Raw genomic sequence first — 19,847 nt, forward strand, 5'->3', positions numbered from 1 at the left:
TCCTTGGTAAGCAGGCTAAATTCCATATATTAATATTCATGAGGTGCTTTGCACTGACTACTTATAGTTGGATGTGGGCGAGTAGAGGACAGGATATGGGCCTGATCCACATGGGGACAATGCTAAATTGATTGATTTTATTATCCACCTGAATGAAAATTTGTCTTTGGCTTCTCCAAAACATTAAATTACAGACAAAACCAAATCATTAGATACATCACACCATACAACAACAAACTAATTGTACTACGCATCCTACGCACTGTTTCATAAATGGGATTGCTGGACATTTTACAGTGTAACAATAAACTTGTCAGAGCTCTCTGGAGGACAAACTATAAGATGGTGACACTGTTTCTAGGTGACCTCTTATCTTGGTTGGCATTTCTGTTGAGACTAAGTTTGAACCCACCCTCACGTCATCCCTTGGTTTATGGACTACCGCTTTGAAGCCTTGAGTTTGGCAATTGGCCATCCAGTCATGGTAAAAAATAGTGTTTTAAAAGTGGTTCTGCAAATCCAAGGTTGCACTACCTAAATTAGTGAGTGCTAACGGTGACTGTGAAATGCAAATTGGGGCTTGTTGCTGTCAGTAAGCTATCCATAACAAAGTTTCCTGTGGGTCACCATTAATTAACCATCATAAAACAATATAAGTCTTGCTAATTGATGGCTTGTCGACATGTTCAGTCAAGAGCTAGCAGATCATTCATTCATTCGCCGTAACCACTTATCCTCTTAAGCCTCCTGCAGAGTTTAGCGCAGCCACACTGTGCAACATGGATCTTTATAAACTTTTATAAGTTTGATGTGTGCAGACTGTGCAATGACATCACCTACTGAATCGCAGGCTATGATCTACATCCATGACATTAATACGCATGAACAGAAGGTCGTCAGCGTGTGCACTAAACTGCTGTAGTGGTAGAGAAAAATGTAAACAAACAAATCAAGCCTTCACTGTAGCTGCATTTATTTGTATTGGGAAAAAAAATCTAGAGAAGAGGAGGAGAATGTGGACATGGTGATGGCTGGGGAATACGGCTAACTTGGCACGCCAGTTTTGCCATGAGAGCTCAAAGTAAGTGTTAGCATCTGTTTGCATTTAGTACTGTCGTGCTGGTCAGTGTGTCATTTCATGCTCCATTTCTATTGGTTGATAAGTAGATGTAGGTCTCAACAGCTGTCATACAGTGAGATTCTCATCTCAAATTTCTGACACTGTCAGATATTCATCCCAGGCTGTCTCTGATCGTACGACCGTGACAACAGCCGTCCTTGCACCTCTCTCACTGTGCAACATAGGACCACCGTTTTAGAGCCACTACCAAAGATATCGCCATGTTTCTGCCACGATGGTTATCTTTTATCTGAAACAGCCCAAAATCGCACAGTGAATACCAGGCTTAGGGGTCGCTGGGGACTGGGCCAATAAATTACCTGCTGAAAATTGAAAATTCATATTATTATGTATTAGCTCAGTAATTAAATTGTAACTGATAAAAGCGCTGATAACATAAAGCCAAACTGCTTCTAACTGACTTAAGAAGGGCAGCATCTACTCACCCTAATACAGCAGGTGGTGGCACATCTTTACAATAGGTTGGCGAGCCGGCAATAAACACAGAACAACACAACAACAATCGAGCACGCTGACTAGAGAGCCAAACATTTTGTCACCTGTGTAGACGTCCTCCATATTTCCTCATTACATCTATCCCATTTAACCCTCAGTTGAACAGAAACTACAACTTATGTACACTTCTTTTTAAAAAACAAAAGTGTGCAATTATCGGTTATCTTATCGGTATCGGCCACGAGAATCAGGTCATTATCAGTTATTGGTATCAGCTGAAAAAAGAAAAGCATAATAATCATGCATCCCTACTGGTATCTATGGTTTCTTGTTGTGGAATGTTTTAACTAGGGTTGATGAGGGCCAATTGTGCAGGACAAACCACAGCGAGGGCCATGAGCGCTCACCGACAGCCCAACATTGACAGACGGCCGACATCAGCTTGGTGTGTCAGGGTTTTAGGCCACTTCATGAGTAGCCTTCCTGTGCTGCTACAGATTTGCCCATAACACCAACAACAGAGTTGGAGAGCAATGGCAACATCCACATGAACAAAAGCATGTGATCATCTGCACATTAGGTATTGTGTACAGTGCACACACAGCTGAAAAATAGATCAAACATGTGCCATGCTGATCCCCTCAAGAATAATAAAGGTGTAATTAGTCCTACCCCAACAGGTCCAAGAAAACTTAGAGGGAAATTAGTTGTCAATCAAAAACAGTCTTTATTGAATAATGCTCAACAGATGACACCTGTATGAGTGTATTTTGTGTGTGCAGACTCCACTATCTCTACATGCAAGTCTATGTGCCAGGTAATCTAGGAAACACCACAGAAATTTAAGTTCCATCTCAAACATAAATCTTCCCTCACTTTGCTCACACTGGCTTCTGATGGAGGATTTAGATAAAACAGATGGTTCCGAATGCCAAATTGTAGATTAAACCGGTACAAAAACTCATTTTTTTATTTATTCCATCCTCTGTCAAAAATACTGAACAGTAATAAATCACTTGGACTCAGATTACCACAACCTGACTGTTTATTATCTGACTCGGTCACACTTGTTTTACTGTTTGACACCAGCATGTGTTGTAGTTTTACCATTTTTAACTGGTTTGATTTTATCTGTTTTTATTATGTGAAACTATTGTTTTTATACATTTATTGTTTGTGAAATTAATGAATTTAAGCACATAAATGCAAATGTTGGTAAGTATGATGTCTGTTTGTGTTTGTTTATGTGTTTATGTTGTATGATGCAGTGGCTTTGAGTCATAAACAAATTTACCCATGGGTCAATAAAGAATACCTTGCGTTACCTTAAAACTACTGAACAAGATGTCAAAATTAGGGATGCACAATAATACCAGCATGTCATTGGTATCAGCAGCTTAAAGTTAAACACTGGAATCGCCAACATGCTGATTTCTGCCGATATCATATTCCGATATTTTTTTCATTGATAAAGTGAACATGTATACAAGATCAACCCTAAGTTTTGTTCTTATCTTGCTCAGTGAATGAATATTAAATACATTAAAAAGCACTGTATGACATGTCTCCATCTGCTGGTGGACCATACGATTAGAGTCTGCAGAAGATGATATTAATTCCACTACAGAAGAGACTTGATGATCAGTAAAATAAATTTTTGTACAAACATGCAACCACTGTCTTTGGAAAAGGGCCCACTGTCTATTTCATAGTACATGGTTATATGTTTTTGGGGTGGAGGATTTAATGCATTTACAGCACAGCCAGTAATGCACCTATCAGTATCCATGGTGACAGATGCTTCCTGCTTATAGTAAGAAAAAGAGTATCGCCCACAGTGTGCCTGTTTATTTATACCCTCCTCTTTTTAATAGAGCACCAGCAGCCTTTAACTACTGCACAGTGGCACCCTGTAGTGAAGCGCTGGTGGGGGGATAAGGTTTAGGACAAGGTCTGTTTGACATACATGAGCTTACATCAGCTTTAGGGCAAGAAAACCTCACATGGCAGCCTCTGGATTCAGTTCAGCTAAGGAATTAAGCAGGAGGGAATAACAGATGTATCCACTGTGGCCTTTTTCAAAGACTGCAGATTTTCAAATCTATCTGAAATCTCCATTATGATTTCAGATTTATCAGAATTAAAAGAACCATTAGTTGCAGTAAAGAGTCAAAAACTGTCTATTACCAGCTTATCCATTATTATCAGAGCTATCAGGTCATTATCAGCTTTGCAATTTTTAAGCAGAGTTGGTCCATTGCTGTTATAATACAGCACTTGGAGCAGGGATACTCTACTTGCTTTGCTTTGGGGCCACTTTTGCTAAATGACAGCAGGCCAAGGGCCAGTCGCAGCAGCCCCATGTTGGACATTACTGGGATTTTATAATGTTTCTAGGATTTTAGGCCATGTCTGAGATTTGAGGCATATCTAGGATTTTGAGGCATTTTGAGGATTTCAGGATGTTTCGAGCATTCGGGGGCGTTTCTTGGATATAAGAACACTACTAGAATTTCTGGGATTTTAGCATGTTTCTAGGATTTTAAGATGTTTCTAGGATTTTAGCATGCTTCTAGATTTTAAGATGTTTCTTGGATTTTAGCATGCTTCTAGGATTTTAGGATGTTTCTAGGATTTTAGCACGCTTCTAGGATTTTAGGATGTTTCTAGGATTTTTGGACAGTTTAAGCAATTTAAGCACCTGTCTAGGATTGTAAAACATTTTTTAGATTTAAGGACATTTCCAGGATTTTAGGACATTTCTAGCATAATAAGACATCAGGGGCTTAGCTAGGACCTCTTTGATCCAAGCTAAGCCCGATTTTTTTTTTTTTTATGAACAAGCTTTATTCTCATGTTGTTTTATGCACCTTGACACCTTCAGTACAAAAAAAAATTACCAGTGTGAATCACTTTATTTTTGTTGTGATCTGAAAATGGTTGGGGGGAGCCGGATTTACCCTGTGGGCCTTAAATTCAGTATCACTGCACTACAGGGTGTGAGTGAGGGCTTACTGCTTGTGGCCCAATAAACGCTGGAGCCATTCCTACACCACACAGTCACATATATGCACACATACACACACACACACACACACACACACACAGATACACGTTATGACAGCCGAGATTGAAGTCCAGTGTCGCAGACAGACAGACAGATATCTCCGCGCCTCAACAACAAACGTGTCCATGAAGCACGGTGTGTGCGTGTGTGTGTGTGTGTGTGTGTGTGTGCGTGTGTGTGCCGTCACGACAGCAGCTCCGTGTGACACGGTGTTTAAAGCCCATCTGATCCCAGCTCAGCTCCACCAGGCCTGCTGCTGCTGCTGTTGCTGTGTATTTGTTGTGTGTGTGTTTGTGCGTGTGCGTGTGTGTGTGTGTGTGTGTCTGTGTCTGTGTGTGGGGGGGGGCTCACGCCTCTGCGGTGCCTACCTTTCCAGCAGGCACACTCCCTCCCTGCTCCCGCTCCTCCTGCTGCTCCTCCTGCTGTGTTACTGTAGACGACAGTCCGAGTCCACATTAAACCGAGTCGAGCCGCGGTGGTGGATTAAAGCCAGGCGGTGTTTTCCCAGCAGAGTCCAGGGTCCTGCTTTGAGTCGAACATGAAGCCAAGGTCGCAACGTTTGGTCCGCAGGCTCCACAAAGCGTGCGGGATACATTAGACGGAATCATACAGACATGGTTTAAACGTGCCAAATTATCTCGAGACGAAAAAAGAAGTGAAAATGAATAAATAGAGACAGCAGGAAGTGACAGGTAGGCGCACTGCTGTTGACAGCCAGGTGTACGGTCTAATCATCCGCGAGACTCCGCGGAGAGCTTCCGCCTCTAATGACAGCGGGCCAATCAGAGCGCGGCACTCCACCAGCGTCCTTCAGACGCAGGTGCATCTGGGATGATGCCTTCACGAGCTTCCTGCAGGTTCGGACATCACGGGCTCTCTGTGTTGTGTGTTGTTCCTAACACGTTATCATTTATGATGCAAGCCCGTTTGAAAGCCTGCAGAAATTACATTTTTTAAAATCTAAATCCCGACTAGATTACTTTCCTCTGAGCATTTTATAGCTGCCTACTGTAAATTTTCTACCCCTGAGTCTTACATACAAAGTGCTTTGCACAGTCTTTTGGGGGCTGGTACTCAAGTAAAAAAAATAAAAGAATGTAAAAAGGCCCCCACCCTTTCTCATGATTATTAACTAAATTGTACAGTTATACTACATAGGCTACACACACACATCATGTAGGCCCACTCAACCTAATTTATTTTTATTTATTCACTCATACTAATACTAATTTCTTGGTTAGGTGAATGTTTCTGCATCAAATTATGGTGGAAATGACTTAATGTATGAAAGGCAAAACATAAAATTCAGGCTGCAGGTGAAAAATCTAAATAAAAATATTAAGGAATATAATGCAGCAAGCTTGTGATACTCACAGTCTGCGTGCCAAATCTGGCCCCTGAGAGGATGCCGGATGCATCCATACATTTTAAATCCTAGAAATTTCCTGAAATCCAAGAAACATCCTAAAATCCTAGAAATGGCCCAAAATCCTTCATTCCTTCCTTCATTCATTCATTCATTCATTCATTCAATTATAGTCCGTAACCGCTTGTCCTCGCCATGGTCGCGGGGGGGCTAGAGCCAATCCCAGCTGCTAGAAGGCGGGGTACACCCAGGACAGACAACCTTTCACGCTCACAGCCACACCTGAGGGGAATTTAGAGTCACCAATCAACCTGACCTGCATGTCTTGGAATGTGGGAGAAAGCCGGAGACCCCGGAGAGAACCCATGCAGGCACAGAGAGAACATGCAAACTCCGAGCAGAAGGGCCCCCGCCCACGGACCGAACCCCGTTCCAATCCTAGAAACATACTAAAATCCGAGAAGCATTCTAAAATCCTTGAAAAGCCCCAGTCTAGAAACGTCCTCAAATCCTGAATACATCCTAAAATCCTTTAAAAAAAAAACAAAAAAACATACTTGAATCCTAAATATGTCATAAAATCATAGAAATGTCCTAACATCCATAAAACATCCTAAAGTCCTAGAAACACCCCAAAATTCTAGAAATGTTATAAAATCTTAGAAATGTTCTAACATGCAATAAACGTCTTAAAATTCTGTGGGGCTGCACAACTGGCCCCTGGTCCCTGTCTTCCTGTCATTTTGAAAACTTGGCCCCTAAGCAAACAAGATTTGTTTCCTGGCTGAGACTGTTGGGCATTTCACACAGTCATTCATTCATTTGTTCTACACATACCCTGCTATCAGGTAACAGGAGGGCTGGAGCAGATCAGACATTGGGTGAGAGGCAGGGTACACCTGGACAGCTTGGCAGACCATCACAGGGATGACACATAGAGAGACAACCATTCACATTTACAATCCATTGCCCTAGAATCTGTAAACAATGAAGTTTGTGTGTGAGAGATGACTGCTGTGATTTTATTTAATAGTTATGTACTAATACTTATTTCAAATCAACTTTAAATATTCTAAAAGAAATCTCAGAGAACAGACGTGTGCAGCAGCTGCAGCTCTGTTCTCCTCTGCTCTTTGCACTGCATGTTGGTGCAGCATCTAAACCACATGACAGGTTTCTTTAAATGAATTATCAGAGCTGCAGTGTGGGAGATGTAAACATTATTTTAGTTGAGTTTAGCTTTTAGTCATGTGGAAGGGTGGAAATCATGTGGTGTCTGTCTCCGCTTGCACCATGAAGCTGGTGAACCAGAATCTGACAGAACGATGGAGGAAGACGATATGATTTATGCCAGACTACTTTACTTTTTGGTAATCTCAGTGATGGGTTATTTCCTCAGTTAGGCTTGCTATATACATTGAGATGTTTTAATAGTAGTTAAACCCTTTGAAACCTGCAGTAACATTTCTTTTCTTGTGCTGCTTTCAGAGGTCTTTAAACTTTTGAATCTACAATAAATAAATGATTTAGTGCAATTTCTTTCAAAAACATCAGTTCTTTCAAAAAAGGCAATAAGCAACGTGGCATAAATGCTCCACAAATTGCAAGAAATTAGTAGATGTAGAATTTTTTATTTTCATAATTACATATGTAAAATTATGTTTCAAAATTATTACAAATTTTTGAGCACCTTTTTGAAGTTCATTTTTTTGTTTTTTTCTTAAATTTGTCTCTTTTTTGCATTTTTTTTTTATTATGTTTCAGGGAATTTTCTTTCTTTTGTTGCTCATTATTATCTTCCCATGTCTTTGAAAAAAATCAAGCCACTTTGCTCAGGTTTCAAATGGTTCACTTCAAACAGTGACAAACAATGTCAAGGCTAATGGCAAACACCATCATTACCAGGCTGCAGAGATCAGGGAGCTCAATTTGCGTGCATTACTGTGTTGGCTGTGACCGCTGACATATATAGATGTAAGATTCTATATCTATGGCTGTGGCAAGGGAAATCAGAGAGAAAAGGTGAGGGGCTCCAGCAGTTTGGCAAAATTAAAACTAATGCAACATGCTTTTAACCGAGCATTGATGCCATGAGCCAAACTAAAATATAAAATTAGAAATATAGAAAACAATGTCTTACAAAAATGGTGGTCAAGGTCAAAAGGGCAGTTGCTGGAGCACTAGCTGGGGTCTATCTGTGTATGTGCCGGCTGGTAATGACTGAATGTGGAGAATTTTAGGCTAGAATTCAGTTTTAACTGAATGGTGACTCTTTTGCCTGTAACATTACTAATTTCTTTTTGTACTGACCTGCTGCTTAGTATCAATTTGGTTTGTATCATTGATATAGCCATGGAGATATAGGGTGGGGGAGGTGGCTGGGTGCTGCAGTGTTTGTAACATAAAAATGTCTCCAGAAATGTCTCATAACCTTCATGTTCTGACAAAATGTTGGACACAAGTATGTATTATTTTTTTCTTTTCAAAGACCTCAGCAGCTTCATGAAGTCCTGAGCTTCCTCACTGACCACTAACTCCTCCCTGCTTTTAGAAAACTTTGCTTTTGTGGGAAAACACACTTTCCTTTCCTTTTTTCTGCTTTATGTCTTTTCCGCTTCATCTTTGTACTCTTGCAGACTTATCTTCCATCAGTCGATTACCAGTTTGCTCTCCAGGTTTCTGGTCCCATTTCTCTCTGTGATCACTGACCTTAGATCTTCTTTTATATATACTAGACAAATCACAATCAGAGAACCCAAACTGTAAACCTAAAGCAGGTTCAGTGCCTGTCCTCTCTGTCGAGCTGGCTGCCCCAGCTGGCTCATAGTGCAGATAAAACAGCACTCCAAGAGACCAGGGATCAAATTTTTACAAAAAGGGACATCAGGACTGGCAATTGCACGTGGTAATATCACCCAAAGATGTATAATGACATTGACTGTGGATAAACCAACGGAGAACAACAACAACAACAAATAATAGGAAAAACATCTTGCTTTTTATTAACAGAATAACAACAATATGTACACATCATTAATATATCAAGATCAATACAACAGAGATCACACTAACAAAAAAGATCTATTATGTAAAGTATAAAAATACAGCTGCTCAACATGAAACATTTTCCAACTTTTTTTTAATTAACAATTCAATAACTGAATTGAAGCAAACACAAAGGATCTGAACATGACCTTGTTACCTCTTTATGAAATCTGTAATCTGCCAGGACAAAGGATTTCTACATAGCACAAAATCACTGAACTTTTAGAACAGTTATATGTTTTGAACACATTAAATGCAGTCTCACAGCATGAGGACAGACTAGATGTTGCCTGCTTGTCCACTCCGCGCTGTGTTGTTACAGGTTGTCCACCCCGCGGATTCTCCTGGCCAGCTGGATGTCACGGGGGAACACGGTGACCCGCTTGGCGTGGATGGCGCACAGGTTGGCATCTGAGAATATCATAACGAGAAATGCCTCTGCAGCCTGGAAGGACGAGGGACACATCAATAATATACAGTGGTGTCATGTGTCATGTCATGAGTATTTGTACTTTATTGCAGTATTTAGGTATTTTTGGGGAGTGTTTGTACTTTACTTGAGATTTTACATTTCTGTGAAATTTTTACACTTTTACTTTTGAACATTTTTACTCCACTACATTTCCTAAATAAAATGTATACTTTTATTCTACCCCGAATTCTTAGTTATTTCCTATCAAACAGGGAAAGAAGAGAGGAAAGGAGAAGGGGATGCACTGATAGCTGAAGGAATGGGAGGTAAGGAAATACTAATAATTTGGTTCTTCAAATCCTTTAAATTGTAAAAAAGGCTGTGTTTTTCTTCAAGAGTAATATATGCTCCATTTTAAAGTTTGTGTGTGTTACGAAGAAATAAACTTCATAATGCTCAGAATTCTGACCACTTGCTTCTTTATTATCAGTATTTACTTGTACTTTTACTTTAAATACTTAATTACATTTGATATGATAACATTTCTTTTAAAACTTCTGTACAGTAAATATCAGATACTTTTAGCCTTTTACTCAAATCAGAGTCTAATAGGTGACTAACTTCTACCAAAGTCATCTTCTGGTAAAAAGAGGCTTTCAGATGCTTTGTCCGCCACCGATAATAATTTAAGGTCTAAATTAATTTAGAAAAGAGAGAATTGTTGTATTATGTACTGTCACATGGATCTTGTTAGTGTTTTGGGATTATATTTATTAGTTTCACGATTACAGTTATTGGGAGAGTTGGGTCACATTGATGTGGATGTGACATTCATAATCTATATGAGTACCTGCCTATCACCTGTGTCAGTTGATAGGAGAGAGGGTGAAGTGGGTCATTGGATTATTTGTTGACCGTACTTTTCCTTTGATGTCTGTGATTAGTTTGTGCATGTTATAATAGTTAATTCCTTTCCATTAATATTTTTTTTGCATGTAATTTTTGGATCTCAGTGAATCTTTGGTTGGCGGGTCATACCAGGCCCAGCCTCAGCCTCTCAGCAACTTTTAGTTTGTTTCCTGTAGTCTCTACTTTGTGTATATTTTATTTTTTGAAACTGTTGTATGATGGTTAAACAATGTACTTTATCTGACGATCTCATTTAAACAGAGCTTAAAGCAAGGAGGGGGATCAGGGGTTGGGAGAAAGAATGGAGGGGTCACAAAATTGCAAATGTGTTTAAGTAACTCACACAATCCCCTTTTAAAAAATGGAATCATCCCTTTAATATTAAAAAACATGCCTCTTACTCACTGATCTGAACTGTAGTGATAAAGCATCATTGGCCCTTATTTTGCATTTATTTATTTATTGACACCTTCACTCACACATTTACATGAATGGTTAATGAACTGTTTAATCTAGAAACATAAAGACACTAAAATAAACAAGGTTATTTTAAGGGGGAACAACAAACCTGTTTTTAATTCTATGTCTTATCTAGCCTATGTATTGGTTTTAAACTCATATATTCATAAAATAAACCTATGCCAAAAATAACCCTAATGCTTATCAAAGACAATTCATTTATTCTTCATTCTTCTTCATTAGCGTCTATGTGGTGCATATGCAGCTTGGCTGTCAGTGGACTTTTCAGTGCTTACTGCACAATCGCTGGTGCCAGTTGCTGAAAATATGACCCAGCTAGCTGTCGGTTACAAACCAGGTGGAAGTGTTTGACAGATGTGGCACACAGAACCCAACCCATTTCAGAAATACAGCACCAAATCTAATCATTTCTAAATGTGAATCCCGACATTAACTTGAAAGGTCCAAATAGCAGAAGAATGCCTTATTGCCTAATATTATTCATTATTTACTCAGTCGGAAAACTCTTTCCCAGATCAATATCTAAACAGCCTGTGCAGGAGGGGGGGTTGTGTCCTCACAATGTTTTTATTCCATTGTTCCCACTTTTCTTGTGCTGCATTCAGACGCCTATTACAAGTATTTCAACCTTTGATCCCTAAGCAAATTGATGTGATTTATTTCAAAAACATGGAAAAAGGCAATGAGCAACATTGCAAGAAATGTCTTGCAAACTGCAAGAAATTTGTAGATTTTGGAAAATTATTTTTACAAAAGCTAAGGAAAAATGTCCTGAGAAATGCATATTCATAACAACAAATGGTAAGTGGACTGCACCTGTACAGCTCCTTTCAAGTTTTTTTGACCACTCAAAGTGCTTTCACACTACATGTCACATTCACCCATTCACACACTGGTGGCTGAGGCTACTGTACATGGTGCACCCTGCTACTCAGTATCCATTCATTCACACTCATACTCCAATGACGCAGCATCGAGAACAATTTGGGGTTCAGTATCCTGCCCAAGAAAACTTTGACATGTTGCCTGGAGGAGCCGGGGATTGAACTGCTGACTTTAGAGACTTTAGAGAGTTAGAGACGACCCCTCTGAGCCACAGCCGCCCCAACAATAGAACTGTTTTAATTTTTAAAGCATTTTTTCCAGGTATTTTTCTTTTATTTTTATTTTTGTTTTGGTTTTTTTTACTTTCCCATTTTTGTTGGGGTTTCTTTATTGTGTTTGTTTTTTCTAATTTTTCTGTACTGATGTCTTGGTCACCTCTTCTCAAATTACTCATGTTTTTATATGAAGTCAAGTCAAATTGCCTAAATTTCAAAGGGTTAAAGTGTAGAGGTCTTACCAAACAACACAATATGCTCCAAACAGGCACCACAATTCATACTTTAATCCTTGAGTGAAATCTTAATGGTGTCTGAGGTATTCTGAGGATGCTTCCTAAACATCAACACTCCATGTATGCACTGAATCATTCAGAAAAATGACTGTTAGCATGGTGGTGGAGACAGCTGCTTACCTCCTGCAGGGCCAGAAGAGCGTAGACCTGCCATCTGAGAGATTCTCTGGAAAAACTCTCACACACCTCACGGACCTGAAACAAGACAAGAAAGTCAGAGTTAATCAACCAAGGCTGCAGTTACACAGATAAGAGGAAAACACATAGCAGCTGAAAATTATGCTTTTTCAGACACTGCGTGCATGCTTAAACCATATGACTGGAGACGTGATGAAAACAGGTTAGTAAACAGCAGAAAACAGTGTAGAAGCAAATGGAACTGTTACAGTGGTGACTTCTCTTTCACATCTCTTACTTATTCCATCTCTCTTTCAAATTTAACTTGCAGACTTATTCAGATCAATGTTTGAGCGCTGCAAGGGTGAAGACAGACAGTATTTTATGACATCCCATCTTTGCATCTCACAGATTAAGGGGCTTAAATTAGCAAATGCAGTGTTGTGTTTCCATCGATGCCGATCCAATCCGGAGCCGATAAATACCCAGGTCTACTGTCTGTCTGTACTCTTTTTTAAATTATTAAAATTATTTTTGGCTTTTATTGCTTTTAATGGACACGACAGCTTAAGCGTGAAGGGGGGGGGGGCTTTTGTATGTACATCTGGCTTTTGTATGTACCTTCCCATTACATACAAAAGCCAGATGTTAGCAGGTGTTAGTGGGCTTCTGTCTAGTGGAAAAGGGGCTTGATGCTTACACCTCTTCACACAAGAAGAGAAACTTGGTGCAGCTGCCATACTTTTCTCGTGGTTTACTGTTGTTTGACTCACCAGGCGGGAGAAGGGTCCCTTCCTGAGCAGAAGATCAGTGCTCTTCTGGAACTTGCGGATCTCCATTAAGGCTTTAGTCCCTGGACGAAACCTTCTCTTCTTGGGAGATGCGGGGGGCGGCTCTGGAAACAGATACAAAGTATTTTACTGTGATGGCAGGACAGGTAGGCTATTCTCTACACTACTTCACAAAGGTTGGATAAAAAATAAGAATTTTATCTTCTGGTGTACTGACATGTTTTAAGTACTTGTTTAGCTAACTGACCTGCCTTTTTTTCAAACTTTTACCAGAAGCAGTGATTTATTTTTGTAACAGGAGTATAATCATTAGTTTGAATGCCAGGCCAGCTAGATAAGTCACTCTCACTTGAAACCCTACTCCGTCTTGGAGACTTGGGTGTTGAACCGGAGGTTCCTGGGCTAGGCAACGGGGGCCGACGTTTGGGGATTTTGCCCTTGCGGCGGCTGGCAGATGAATCATCGTGACGCATCCCCTCCAACACACAGGTCAGGACCAAAAGAGAAAAATACTGCAGCTGAGGTCAAGCTGTAAAAGACAGAGGACATGACATACTTTATCAATCAAATAATAAGCCCACAGGTCATCTCTTCATAGGAGCTGGAGAGGAGGGGCGGCTGTGGCTCAGAGGTAGAGAGGGTTGTCCACTAATCTGATGATCAATGGTTTGATCCTTGGCTCCTCCAGTGAACATGTAAAAGTATCCTTGGGCAAGATACTGAATCCCAAATTGCTCCTGATGCTGCGCCATGGATGTGTGAGTGTGTATGTTTGGTTACTGAGTTGCAGGTGGCATCTTGTGCGGTAGCCTCTGCCAGCGGTGTGTGAATATGTGTGAATGGGTGAATGTGACATGTTGTGTAAAAGCACTTTGAGTGGATGGAAAACCAGAAAAGCCTTACACAAGTGTAGCTCCATGAACTTTTTATTCATTATTTTTTTCCATTTGCTGGTTTTACCTAAAAAATACAGATTACAATGATGTTTTAAACTACAGGGTCTCTTCTAGGTACGGCTGTACTTCAATCATGCCTCTCCATAGGGAGGTCAGACGTCATGTTAACCACCGCACAGGGACCTTGAGGCTCCAGAGTCTTGTTCAGTAGCACTGCATAAAATAGGACCAATCAGCCTAGAAACCTGCCAAGGGACTACAGGTGTATATTAGCTGTCCTGCTAACTCCAGCATATTTACATTTGTATTTTATACTTGTTCATTAATATGCTGTGTCCCTTTTAAATAAATTAATTAAATAAATAAGACATGATTTGATGTCAGTATATATATTCATAAATGGGCAAGCTATTGAAATTACAACCTGAAAATGTGCATTGTTAAGCCATAACTGATAATGATGTTAGGTTTTTAAAAAAAAAAAAACAAACAAAAAAAAACCCAAAAAACTACAAGCTGTGGAAATTGTGACAAAATGTCCATTACATGTGAGTGGTCATGGGGTAATACCGATATATTCAAAAAAGGAGCAAGCTGTTAAAATGTAACCCTTGAAACACTTATAGTTGGGTGACAGGAAATGATAATGATGTTACAGGATTTGTGAAGGACTTCTTCACAGTCTAAGTTTTGATATGGCGCTATAGACACATGACAAGTTGTTTGAAATCCATGTGTTTAGAAAAAAGCAAGCTATCGAAATTGCAACTTTGAAATGTAACATTAAATAATAAGAAAGTTGTCATTCATAATCATAATTTGGTAAGTTTAAGTTAAGTTTTTTGCTTGTTTCTTTTACAAACACAGATGTGAAATGTGTAAAAGCTACCACTCTCTTTACCCCTTTGAAACCTGGTTTGACTTCTTTCAAATACGAGGAAAAGAGGCAGTGAGTGACTTGACAACACATGATCCAAAAATAGCAAGAAATTAGTAAAAAGTTACAAGAAAATGACCTGAAAATAAGCAAAAGATAAAAGCAACAAAACAAAAACAAGCAAGAAAATGACCAGAAAAGAGCAGAAATATAAACAGAATGTCTTTGTCTTTAAACAGAAGACTAAACCGATATTAAACACAATTTTCTTGACATTTTCGTGTTGTTTTGATAATTTTATAATAATCGTCACCCCTTTATAAAACATATTTTTCAGGTCATTTTCTCAGTCACTTTTTATTAATTTATTGCAATTTGTGAGGCATTTGGTCAGGCAAGTTGGTCCTTGCCTTTACCCAACTGTGTTCACAATAAATCAAGCCAATTTGCTCCGGGTTAAAAGCTTATGAAAGGCGTCTGAAGGCATCACAAAAAAGTGACGTTGACCCAGGTTTTAAAGTGGTGCTGGTGCTTTGAGATTGCTATGTTTAAAAACATTGTTTTTAAGTTATTTAATATTGAAATGGGTCCTATTGCCCCTCTACGACAGTTCCTAACTACTCCTCCAGCTCCAAGTGAGTTGGAGGACATTCCGTTCATTGAGCTCTCAGCTGTATCGTCCTCTTTGATTATTTACAGTTAAACGAACATGTGAAACATCTGCTTAAATCAGCTCTCCAACATATCCCAAAACTAGCAGAGGCTTTGACACAGAGTTAGTAATCGTAACAGCCCCGAAAAATCGGCTAATATTGAATATTGAACTAACTTTACCCTAGTCCCTAATGTTAATGTAAAGTCTGTGTGACCGAGTCTCAATGTAAGTTAACGTACAGCGCAACCGTTACTTTAAAGTCAAGCATAATGCAATGTATTTTCCAGGACATAACGGCTGCATAACGTCACTAACGCTACCACCACGCTTTAAGTTAACTTATTAAAGGGACTTTGAAGCTAATGCTAAGTTTGCTGTATTTAATCAGTGTTTTTACGTTTACTGCGTCATATTAACCCGCTCTTTTTACAACGTTGCAAACTCAAAGAAGTAACTGTAAACGTACCTGTGAAACTGAATCAGTGTTTCATAAAATTATGGAAACCGAAGAGGCTAACTCGCGGCGAACATTCAACAACATTAACATCAACATGCAACTGAAATTCAAAAGACCTCCTCACCGGATCACCCAATCAGCTTCTTGTCCTTCTTCTTCTTCTTCGACTTATTACGGTAAGTGGCAGCGATAAGGCGCATTACCGCCACCTACCGCTAGTTAGTGTCGAGTGTGGACCAGAGTAAACCCTTTGAAACCTTAGGGCAGAGGGCAACGAGCAACTTAACAAGACATTGCCTTAAAAAATGAGCAAAACATTAGTAAAAGGGTTTCAAGAAAATACCCTGCAAAAAAAACCTAGAAAAGTGCTGAAAAAAACTATTCTATACTACTACTAATGTTATTGTAATGATATAATTGTTATAAATATAGTTAAGTTTTCTGGATTTTTTCCCCTATTTTTGGATAATTTTCTAATAATTCTCCTTTTTTGAAACTATTTTTGGGTCATTTTCTTGTCACATTTTAATAATTTCTTGCAAGTTGTGAGACATTTCTTGTCAAGTTGGATATAGCTTTTTCCCTCATGTTATGGAAAAAATTCAAACCGATTTGTTTAGATTTGAAAGGGTCAAATAGCTTGTGAAAGGCGTCTCAACACAGAACAAGAAAATTGATGTCGATCCAGGTGTTAAAGGGTTACTATTGTGGTGCTTTATGTTGTATTGTGGAATGCTTTTGACTATCTGTGTGTATGCTTGGGTTTTTTTCTCTTTGTTCTTTGGCGTGGCATCCTGGTGCTGGAGCTCAGGGCACACTTCCTTACCTGCATCTCATCAACAATCACCTCCTACAGCTTAAATACTCCAGCTTCACTCCTCTCCGATGCCAGATTGTTGTCCACTTTACCAGTGGTAGATTGGCTGTCTCTCTTGAGATTATGTTTTATGCTTATTGATATTTTTTTGGATTCTGACTTTTTTTTCTCATTGTGCCTCTTTTTCACCAGCCATCTCTGCCTACACGATCCCTGGCTCCCTCCCCCCAACTTCCATTCTCTTCCTCACCCGTTTACAATCATTAAAGCCCTGTTGATTGTTCCTCCAACCTGTCTGTGTGTTTGCTCCGAGGTCCTCCCTCTTCCTCGGTTCCGAGAACCGTAACAACTATTTGACCAAAACAAGCAAACAAACAAAAATGAATGAATTCTTTCAACCAGCCAAGTTTCTTTCAAATATTGGGACAATCTTGCTTAACCCATTTCAGATACATTTTTTAAACAGAGTTCTTGCACTACCAGCTTCCAAACTTCCCTCTTTAATTTTTCTCACTCTCATCAATACTTTTGGGAGAGCAAGACCTATGGCCTATGACTATCTATGTGTTCCACTCATGCCTCTGCTTGACAGTGCTCACATGATCCTGAAGTATCCCTCACTCAACCTTGTTAAAATGCTCTCCTCTTTAGTGCATCTTTTTACTCTTCTCACTGTGCTCACTTCTCACAGTCCTGCACACAGGAGTCGTCCTGTGTCTTCAGCATCTTGATAGTGCTGACACTCTTAAATGAGGTTTCTTGAGGGACTATTCCTTTTGCCTCAACTTTACTGTGTGATATGTCTATAATCTCCTCCTGTTTCAGTCTTTACTGTGGAAGAATCCAATTTCATTACCTTTAATCCCCCTATGAGCTGGAAACGTATACATGATAAAAGTATTCATATTTCTATTAAATCTGCACAAGGTTTCATAAATTTTACTAATGATGTCCTGCCTACTGCCAGATGTAAACAACTGTAATGACACCAATGCTGAACATGAGTTTATACAAAGAACAACCTTTTTATCTGTGTGTACACTCGGTAGCCTCTGTGTGTGTGCGCCATGTGGGCAGCCTCTGTGTGTGTGCCATGTTGCCAGCTTCTGTAACTCCACACCGGCCGATGTGTGTGTACACTCGGGCAGCCTCTGTGTGTGTGCCATGTGGACAGCCCCAGTGTGTACATTCGGGCAACCTTTGTGTGTGTGCGCCTTGTGGACAGCCTCTGTGTGTACAGTCAGGCAGCCTCTTTGTGTGTGTATTCAAGGCCATGTCCTGACAATGTAGCTTGCTTATCTTTTTCTCATCAATAGAAATGCTGCTGACAGGACAAAATAATGGGGTCAGGGAGGAGGCCAGGCAGAGATTTGGAAAAGTATCTAAAACTCCAGTTTGGACCAGATACTTTATGTATATGCTGTTTGAGAATCCTCCCTTAATGACCATCTTTTAATTTTTGGAGAAGATTTAAATTGTCTAATGGATCTGGTCTTAAACTGATCAAATCCTCGTACATTTGTTCAATCCTCCATATCTAAAGTAGTCTCAGATTTCATGGCTTACAATGGATATGTTGACCCCTGGAGATTTTACATCCCACAAGGAGAAGAATTTTCCTTTTTCTCACATGTACACTAGTCATTCTCTCATATAGATTATTTTTTTATAGACAGCACATATGTTTCTAAAGTAACCTCCACTAAATATCATACAATAGTTATGTCTGATCATGCATCCCTAAGTATGGATATTCAACTTAAGATTTGTTCAAGGTACTTATCACCCTGGAGGCTTAATCCCACATTGTTAACTGACAATAAATTTATTGAATTTATTTTAGCCTCAATAGACAATTTTATAGTGATCAACCAGCCAAGTTGTACAACATTTTTGTTACTCTGGGAAACACTTAAGGCATATCTAAGGGGGCAAATTATTTCGTATTCTGCCAATTCTAATAAAATGCATAAAACTAAAATTGAAAATCTTACCTCAAACATACTTATATATATATATAGATCAGCAATACGTTTTAACCCCATCTCCTGATCTACTTAAATGCAGATTGGAGCTACAGAACTTGATCTTATTACTACCAGTGAAGCAGAATGGCTCCTGCTGCGGTCTCGCACTTTGTATTACGGACATAGAGATAAGGCAAACAAGCTCCTAGCTCATCAGTTGAAGCGGCAAGCAGCATCTCACATCATCCCACAGATGTAATGCCCCTCAGGTTAGTGATCCCAAAGAAATGAATGATATATTTAAGGCCTTTTATTCATCAATTTACTGTTCAGAATATCCATCTGATAATAACAATATGCCTCATTCTTGAAAATCTGAAAACTCCCTCTTTACATCCCAGCGCTACTGAGCAAAAGGATTCCCCATTAAAATGAGAAGAAATACTATCAGCAATAAAGTCTTTTATGTTGCAGAACAAAACATCTAAATATATTTAGCCTGTGTTAACCATAGACCTTATTTGGGGCATTTTACCAAAAACCCATTGAAAAAACCCATAGACTTTAAGACGAGGGAACCGGGAGTGCTAAGAGGTTAACGGACTTCCGTGTTTTGGGACTCATTACTTCACCACTCTGTAGTGCACTCTTGTTAAGTCTAAAGTGCAGCGTGAAGCTGGATGGACACAGAGGGATGGTAATTGGAAGTCTGTTTCAAAAGGTAGAATTTTTACCACAATAGTATCTGTTTAGAAATGTAGTTCAAAAATATAATAATACTAATTGTAGTGACTTATTCAAAATAAAAAAGTCACTCGGTTGCTTGTTGGCATTTGTTTGACGCGTGAATGAAAATGAAATGTCCAATGTGTTCCAAAAATAATGTGGATTTATTTTCTCCAGTTAACAACAAACGTAATGTAAATGTAACAACAAAAAATAAAGTGGGCCAAACATCCACTTAGTTTCCGATATAGTCAGATTTTACCACAAAAACTCCAAAATTTCTCTCATTTGCG

General features: G+C 39.3%; 2 protein-coding genes across 4 annotated transcripts in view; both read right to left on the reverse strand.

The window, feature by feature from the left end:
- Nucleotides 1-5,390, reverse strand: part of LOC121959529 (ras-specific guanine nucleotide-releasing factor RalGPS1-like) — an 85,180-nt gene extending 79,790 nt beyond the window's left edge. For both annotated transcript variants that reach the window (XM_042508883.2, XM_042508882.2), the window contains exon 1: nt 5,012-5,390. The gene's annotated coding sequence lies outside the window, so the exon portion shown is untranslated. The remainder of the gene's footprint in view (nt 1-5,011) is intronic.
- A 3,595-nt stretch (nt 5,391-8,985) lies between these two features.
- cenpa (histone H3-like centromeric protein A) lies at nt 8,986-16,174 on the reverse strand. Of its 2 annotated transcripts, none has more exons than XM_042509708.2 (5): nt 16,054-16,174; nt 13,521-13,688; nt 13,142-13,263; nt 12,372-12,446; nt 8,986-9,499 (listed from the first exon to the last, which is right to left on the reverse strand). In XM_042509708.2, the coding sequence occupies exons 2-5, from the start codon at nt 13,630-13,632 to the stop codon at nt 9,371-9,373; spliced, it is 438 nt and encodes a 145-aa protein (XP_042365642.1). In that variant the 5' UTR covers nt 13,633-13,688; nt 16,054-16,174; the 3' UTR covers nt 8,986-9,370. The 2 variants fall into 2 exon arrangements, with proteins under 2 accessions (XP_042365642.1, XP_042365641.1); XM_042509707.2 differs by having other exon boundaries at nt 13,509-13,688.
- Between the last annotated feature and the right edge of the window lie 3,673 nt (nt 16,175-19,847).

The sequence above is a fragment of the Plectropomus leopardus genome, chromosome 20 (assembly GCF_026936395.1).
Source record: "Plectropomus leopardus strain MGB_pleo_1.0 chromosome 20, ASM2693639v1, whole genome shotgun sequence".
In the NCBI taxonomy this organism is placed as follows: Eukaryota; Metazoa; Chordata; class Actinopteri; order Perciformes; family Serranidae; genus Plectropomus; species Plectropomus leopardus.